This window comes from Budorcas taxicolor, chromosome 11, assembly GCF_023091745.1.
Source record: "Budorcas taxicolor isolate Tak-1 chromosome 11, Takin1.1, whole genome shotgun sequence".
Lineage (NCBI taxonomy): Eukaryota > Metazoa > Chordata > Mammalia > Artiodactyla > Bovidae > Budorcas > Budorcas taxicolor.
In genome coordinates this window covers 106,081,107-106,089,554 of record NC_068920.1, presented here as the reverse complement: position 1 = coordinate 106,089,554, position 8,448 = coordinate 106,081,107, and the positions used below count along the sequence as shown (strand labels likewise).

The following is an 8,448-nucleotide window of genomic DNA, read 5'->3' as shown; positions in this document are numbered from 1 at the left end:
TTTGACTGTCAGGGATTTGGGGGGGTGGGGGGTGGGTTTGTGCATGTACACTTAGGGTATATAAGGTTTTCCCCCAAACTGGTCAGGGTCCTTGGCTAAGAGGAGACTCTGCCTTGGGCCCCCTGGTGTAATAAACTGCACTCCACTATCTGCATTGTCCTTCTGAGTGAGTTTGTTTCCCAGAACGCATGGCTATAACACTATTAAGAAACGAAAGGAGGTTAATGAGTAGCTCCCATGTTCTTCTGCCATTGGTACACAGTTAGAGAAGAAAGGGCAGGAAGGCATCTGATGGGGCTGTTTCCTATTCACTGACTTCACTGGGGCTCGTTTCAGCTTTGTAGATCTGCCGAAATGAAAACTCAGTGTGTTTCCTTTTTCCGTGACATTTTGTCATTCCAACTGGTTTCCCAGGATAGGGGAAGGTGCAGATAAACCATCCAGGGTGGGCAGCCGACTCTAAGGTATTCCGAGAGCCGACTTTATTCCGATAAAAGATGAAGGGCAGACATTTCCCTTTCTCCTGGGCAGCCAGTGTGGAAAGTTTCTTCTTCTAGGAGGTAAGAGAGATGAATTAGACAGTACAGACTTTGGGACTGAGAAAACTCAGTGTGTGTGCTCTTGCAGCAAATCCTTCCACCCAATACTTTCAGGCAGATGGATGCTCCTGTTATATTAGCCAAAATTAGAATTTGTGGAGCATCTGGGTAAAGAATCTGCCTGCCGTGCAGGAGACACAAGAGACACAGGTTCGATCCCTGAGTTGGAAAGATTCCCTGGAGAAGGGCATAGCAACCCATTCCAGATCCTTGCCTGGAGAATCCTGTGGATGGAGGACCCTGGCAGGCTACAGTCCACGGGGTCGCAAAGAGTCAGACACAACTGAAGCAACTGAGCACAGCACAGCACAGAGAGGCATTGAGGACTTTGACTTTCCACTTGGGTGGCCGAGGGCAAAGGAAATTGGCTGAAACCCTCACCTTCAGCTTCAGGGATGGCTTGTTGTGTCCTTTGTTTTTGTCACAGCAGAGACACAGCTCGCCTTTAGAGACGGCCAGAAGAATGGGGCTTCCTTTGTTCTCATAAGCTGGCTTCACATAGGAGGCTAATACAAAGAAGATTTCTGGAAAATGATAGAGGAATAGGTTAGTCCTTGGCATAGGGAAGAGGCCCTTTTGTCTTCTGGGGTTTGGGGCAAGATGTGAACAACCTTTCCCTTCATGTCTGTGAGTGGCTCAGTTGTGTCCGACTCTTTGTGACCCCGTGGATTGTAGCCCGCCAGGCTCCTCTGTCCATGGGATTCTCCAGGCAAGAATACTGCAGTGGGTTGCCGATCCTGTCTCCAGGGGATCTTCCTGAGTCAGAGATCAAACCCGGGTCTCATGCACTGCAGGCAGATTCTCTACCATCTGAGCCACCAGGGAAGCCAGGGAAGCCCTTGACTCTGGGTCAAAGACCCCCTCATTCACTCTGGTCAAGCTGCCCCTTCTTCCACAGCCTGGGTCTTTCTTTCAGAAGGAGAAACCTCCCAGAAAGACATCCTTCAAGACTAGTCATCATTACAGACTTGTCATCTAATTCCTAGCAATCCTAGTGGTTCCTGGACCCTTTCGCCTTGCTCCCCTCCACCGTCTGGAACTACAGGAGTGATGCAGCCTGAGCTGAGCCCCTCACAGAAAGATCGTCCCCTGATGGCAGGGACAGAAAACATGACACCCCTGAGTCACCTGGGACTATGTAAGTCTTATCTGGAACTGCTCTGAGGATCTTGGAGTCCAGGACCAAAACTTTTTGATCCCCGTCATGGATGATGAATTTCTCCGGGCCTTTGGGCTTCACTCTTAGACCTAGATCAAATTAACCAGATAGTAACATTTCACACTGAGCACAAAAAATTCGATCTTCTGTCCCTGTGTGTGTGTGTGTTAGCTGCTCAGTCATGTCCAACTCTTTGCGACCCCATGGACTCACCAAGCTCGTCTGTCCATGGAATTCTCCAAGCAAAAATACTGGAGTGGATTGCTATTCCCTTCTCCAGGGGATCCTCCCAACCCTGGGATCAAACCCAGGTCTGCTGCATTGCAGGCCGACTCTACCATCTGAGCCATCTAGCCCTTGGTCGATGGTCCTGGGCCCCACCCTGCCTGTGAACTCGGCCATCGCCATCACAGCCTCCTGAAGATTTCTCCCACCCCAGGCTGTCTGCCTTGCTCCAAACAAGCAACTTAGCTTGTATCTAAGCATCTGGGCTCTGATTCTTTTTTTTTTTCTTTTTTTCGGTTTTTCGGCTGCACCACAGGACATGTGGGATTTTAGTTCCCTGACCAGGGATTGAACCTACACCTCCTGCATTAGAAGGGCAGAGTCCTAACCACTGGACCATGTCTCTGATTCTGAGACATGAGTTCAAATCCAAGATCCGCCACTTACTGCTTTAGGACTTGTTGTTTAATCGTTAAGTCGTGTCTGACTCTTTGCCACCCCATGGACGTAGACTGCCAGGCTCCTCTGTCCAGGGGAATTCCCAGGCAAAAACACTGGAGTGGGTTGCCATTTTCTTCACCAGGGGATCTTCCCAGACCCAGGGAGGGAACTCACACCTCCTGCATTGGCAGCTGGATTGTTTACCGTTGAACCACCAGGGAAGACATACTTTAGGACTTAGAAGTTACTAAGTCTCTCCAAACCTCAACTTCCTCATATGTGAAATGAGGGGAAGTGGTAGTAACAGCGCCTACTTGGGGTCTTGAGAGAATTAAAATGCTTAATGAGATGAATAAGAATTAGCCAGGTATCAGCTTCAGAGATCACTCAGTACTAGTGAATCATTATTCTTCTTAATCCTCTTTCCTGCATCTTCTCACTGTGTGCATCACACCACCAGCACTGCCTGGGCTGGGACAAACCTCTACTGAGTCGATGCACGGACAGTGGCAGAGCAGGAGGTGAGATGTGGAGGTAGGAAGCACCCAGAAGCACAGCTTCATAAAAGATTGAGCTGGCTTTGCCGGGTTCCCACGAGAAGCTACAGGGTTTGTGCCTGGCCTTGGAGGAACCCCCCTGAACAGTCAGGACCTGACACAAGAATACCAGAGTACTTCCCAGGGCCTGGCTCCTGGAGACACATTCGGGCCATTCCTGCCTAGAGGTGCGGCCACACAGGGAGTCTTCCCTACTGGGCCTTGGACAGGGCAGGTGACCCAGCCCTCCCTGGTAGGATGAAGGGCAGGAGCCCACATGTGGGCCAGCAACCATCAGGGATGGGTGGCTGTGAAATGTCCAGGGTGATAACACAGTAGCCACCAAACCAGGTGACCGTGTAATATAATTATCCACCCTAGGCAATTATAACCAGAGATGAAATCTGAAGTCTCATTCTCATCCTCTGCAATCAGCACAGGTTGCTGACTGGTCTCAGCTTGGGATGTCCTTCTGGTCTCCTGCCCGTGAGTGGGGAGGGCTCCTGCTGGGTCTCCTGCTGCCTCCTCCAGGAAGCCCTCCTAAGCCCCTCTGTGGGGCCCACTCCCTCTCTGGACCACACAGCTCTTTGTACCCATCCCTGAAGCATAGGTATTGGTGTCCTTGCTCCATTTCCCTGCAGCATTGTAAGCCCCCTGGGAGCAATTCCCCTGCCTGATTCACCCACCATCCTCAGCCCCAGCCTAGAGCCCCCCAAATCACGGACATTTGATCGAAAAGATGACTGGCCCAGGCAAGACCCTAAGAGGCTGCATAGTGGTATAGGGTCAGATGAGCTCTGCTCAGGTTAGAACGTCCTAGGCAGCATTTCTGGGCCCTGGACATTCTGAGTTCATGGTTTGGATGCATGTTGATTCAGAATCATTAAACTAGATTAACTCTCAGCCTTTCAGTGTGTCAAATGTTAACCAGACCTACAGACTCGGCCTATCAGGGCTGTTGATGCTACTGGTCGGAGGACCACGCTTCGAGTGTCACTGTCTAAGGCAGTATTCTCAGTCTTGGCTATACAGCAGAAATCACTGGTGGGTGATCTTTTAAGACCATAGATGTCCGAGCCCCAGCCCCCTGAGATTCTGATTCAACTGGTCCAGGGTGAGACCCAGACATACTATATAGGTTGCATTCCTAGCATTAATACTGGGCTTTATTTTTTCTAACATTTTTAGTATTTCCTAAATCTAGTCTTCTTTTCCTTCTGTTTCCCTCTTATCATACCCTTGCTTGGGCCCCCGTCATCTCACACCAAAGCTTGGATAGAATCCTCTTAACCTGTGTTTCTCACATTATGAAAAAACTGAAAAGTGAAATGAAAGTCACTCAGTCGGGCCAGACTCTTTATGACCCCATGGACCGTAGCCCACCAGGCTCCTCTGTCCAGGATTTCCCAGGCAAGAGTACTGGAGTTGCCATGCCCTCCTCCAGGGGATCTGCCCAACCCAGAGATCGAATCTGTGTCTCCTGCACTGGCACTGATTCTTCACCACTAGTGCCACCTGGGAAGGTCATGTAGAACCTTTAGATTCCAGCATCTGTCGCTTACTATTTGTGTCACCTGGCGCAGGTAACCTGCCACCGTTCCTCAGTTTCTGCCCGTGGAATTGAGGATGTTAACCATTTCCTCACGGGGTTCTGGGAGGTTCACAGGGTAGCTTGTGAGAAGGGTTTTAGCTTAGTGGAGCCACCATGGCCTTCAGGGGTGTCGGTTCCAGGGCGCCCCCTGCTGGCCATGTCTCTGATTTTCATAAACACAGTGAGGACGGACTTCAGCGTTTCCAGGCTCCTGGCCATGATCAGAGGGACCACCAGCCTCAAAACCTTTCTTCTCTTGTGCCCCTCAGCTGCTACATATTACCTGCACCTCAGAAACCAACTTGGGCTCATCTTTCTTTTTGGTAAATTTATTTATTTTTAATTGGAGGATAATTGCTTTACAATATTGTATTGGTTTCTGCCATACATCGACGCCATACATGTTATCAGCCCTCCTGAGATTTGCTTCTACGAAGATGAAGCCTCAGCTCCATCCCAGCACCTGAGGTGCCCCCAGTCTCTGATTCTCCCACTCCCCTGAGAGCCCAGCAGCTCATCCCCCATCCACACCCTCACCCTTTACCACACTCATCAGTTCACCCAGGGGCCTTACCTGCATGGGCAGAACTCACGGAGGTGAGGCTGGGGCCTGGCTCCAAGGCATCTCTGTCTGGGTCTGGGATCAGAGACAGGGAGGTTAGCACAGGCAATTGAAATTTTCAGGAGAATCAGGGGCCATTGACTGTCTTACTTCTTTTGCATGTGTTTTGAGAAACACTGAAGCAGAGAAATAGTCATGACATTATAAATAGCTTCCTTGGTCCAAAATGGTGGAGGTGAAGATTAAATAGTTTCGGGGAGGGAGGGGCTTCTGGTGTGGTGCTGTGGATAAGAATCTGCCTGCCAGGGCAGGGGACATGGATTCAATCCCAGGTCCAGGAAGTTTCCATGTCCTGCGGAGCAGCTAAGCACCTGAGCCACAATTACTGAACCCATGTGCTCTAGAGCCCGTGCTCTGCAACAAGACAAGCCACCACAGTGAGAACCCCACACGCTGCAACGAAGAGTAGCCCCTGCTTGCTGCAACTGAAGAAAACCTGCACACAGCAACTAACACCCAGCACAGCCAAAAATAAACAATTTTTTAAAAAGGAAATAGTTTCTGAATGCAGAACTTCCTAGAGCCCACACTTATTAGAAACACATGCACTGCATTCTTCCAGTGGAGACAATATAGCTTGCCCACATTACTCTGAGAATCATGTGGAGGATTTTCCTTTATGAAACATCATTTGAGAAATTCCTGAATGAAGTGTCTGGTCATAAACCATACAACTCTTGCACACTGAGAACACATAGAGCCTGCTGCTGCTGCTGCTGCTTCTAAGTCACTTCAGTCGTGTCTGACTCCGTGCGACCCCATAGACAACAGCCCACCAGGCTCCCCCATCCCTGGGATTCTCCAGGCTACAATATTGGAGTGGGTTGCCATTTCTTCCTTCTCCAATGCATGCAGTCATGTCTGACTCTGGGCAACCCTATGGAGAGCAGCCAACCCGGCTCTTCCATCCACAGGATTCTGCAGGCAAGAATACTGGCGTGGGCTGCCATTTCCTTCTCCAGAAGAGGAAAAACCAAACCCTGTGCTCTGGTGTGAAGGTGTCACCCCGTCTTTGCTTTGCTGCTCCTCTGCCATCTGAGACAGATTTGCCTCCACCCCTTTGACCATCATCCTCCCGTCCGTCCCTCCAGCTCTAACAGTCTCGGCCTCTGAGAAGTGGGAGGGGAAGGCTGGAGGGAGAGGTGGCTCAGAAAGAAGCCTCTCCAGTTCTGTGTGGGGACAGGAGGCATGCCTTCGCCTCTTGTGCAGCTACAGACAGAGGCAGAGCCAGGATGTGGTCTCAGGGTCACAGTCTGAAGCTCCCTGGCATTCGGAGACTATGGTATCTGGTGTCTGTGCCTTCCAGTGTCTGCTCCCCACTGTCTTGGGGACAGAATGGGCAGGGTGGCCTCCACATGACCCGTGTTACAGGAGCAGGGCTGGTGCCAAACTGCTCTGTTGTCACTGTTAGCAGGTCCACATCCACCAGACCAACATCCTGATTCTTGGTTTTGCAACTCTGAACACTGTGTGTGGGTTGGAAATGCCAGGATTTGGTTTCTGGTGTGTTACAGACCTCTCCGTCCACAGTCTGTGCATTAGACAGCCATTTGGGTCAATAGCCTCCCCTTCTTGTTCCTGTGGAGCCGATATGCAAGTGCCTTCCTCCAGCAGGTACTCAGAAGCCCTGACCTGGGGTCCCTTTTCCAACCCAGACTCAGAGAACCCCTTCCATCACATGGCTTTCTCCTCTGCCTGGGCCAGTGGGGAGGAAGAAGACTCCTTTGGAGGATTCAAAACCGTTCAGGTGGTGGGGCTTCCTGATGGCCCTGCCCACCAATATGGGAGACATGGGTTCAATCACTAGGCTGGGAAGATCCCCCATGCCGCAGAGCAACTAAGCCCATGTGCCACGACTACCGAGACCAAGAGCTCCAACTACTAAAGCCGAAGAGCCCTAGAGCCTGTGCTGCGCAGCAAGGGAAGCCACTGCAGTGAAAACCCATGCGCCTCAGCTGCAGAGTAGCCCCTGCTCACCGCAGCTGGAGAAAAGCCCATGCAGTAATGAAGACCCAGTACAAACAAAAATAAATAAATTTTTTTTAAAAATCCAGGTATTGAATTAGGACTTTGCACCCCAACTCTTTGGGTGAAGATTTAGCTACCATCTGGTGCACCTGGACACATGGGGCAAAGCTTCATTCTCCCTTCACGGATTTCTCTTGTATAATTCGTTTTCCAAGGAATTTCTCAAAACTCACATACCAGGCAAGGTCAACAGGCAGAAGCTGGGTCTGGGCCCAGCACCTCTAAAGGTCCCTCTTTAGGAGTTACTCTTTGGCCCTGGTGTGGATTTTTAAAATAAGAATCTTACCTTCTGAGGAGCACTGAGGTTCAATCTCTTTCCCAGTCTTCACAGTCCATTTTCATACCTGGGTTCTCCTCCAAAACAGACATTTTCAGTGTGAGGAAATGACTCAACAGGAGGCTGGGATAAAGGGTAGGACCTGAGTGCACAGGGAGAAAACTGGTAATGGCATCTTCTGACCCTAGAAGACCTTGCTGAGTGCCCGTAAGTGTCCATCAGGCTGCAGGCCTTGCTCTCTACCTGGAAACGTTTGCTGCATCCAGGAAGTCCTCCCAGGGCTGGGCCATCCTTCTTTGATGTTTGCCTCTCCAAAGCGATATTTTTGAAACATATCATTTTTATGATCTTGACAACATTTTAGCAAAATGAAACAGAAAATTCAAAGTATATTGTTCTACAGTATGGAGGTTCCTTTCAAAACTAAAAATAGAGCTACCACATGACCCCGAATCCCACTACTGGGTGTATATCCAGATAAAAACATGATCCAAAAGGATACATGCACCCCAATATTCACTGAAGAAGTGTACAATAGTGAAGACATGGAAGCAACCTAAATGTCCATCAACAGAGGAATGGATAAAGAAGATATCGTGTGTATATACAATGAAATATTGTCCAGCCACTAGAAAGAATGAAATTCATTTGCAGCAACATGGATGGATCTAGAGATTGTCATACTGAGTGAAATTAAGTCAGACAGAGAAGGAGCAGTATCATATGACATCCCTTATATACGGAGTCTAAAGAGAAATGATACAAATGAAGCTATTTACAAAGCAGAAAGAGACTCACAGACTTAGAGAATAAACTTCCAGTTGCAGAGGGGGAAGGATGGAAAGAAGGGATAGTTAGGGAGTTTGGGATAGACATGTACACACTGCTATATTTCAAATGGATAACCAACAAGGACCTACTACACAGCACAGAGAATTCTGCTCGTGGGGCAACTTGGATGCAAGGGGAG

At 49.5% G+C, this 8,448-nt stretch overlaps 1 protein-coding gene across 1 annotated transcript; it reads right to left on the bottom strand.

Moving 5' to 3' along the window:
- Positions 1-304: 304 nt before the first annotated feature.
- Positions 305-7,812, bottom strand: IL37 (interleukin 37). Its single transcript, XM_052649539.1, is given in 7 exon segments — positions 305-553; positions 981-1,123; positions 1,728-1,847; positions 5,126-5,188; positions 7,488-7,509; positions 7,511-7,620; positions 7,722-7,812. Coding segments are annotated over 7 exon segments (798 nt in total).
- Positions 7,813-8,448: the final 636 nt, after the last annotated feature.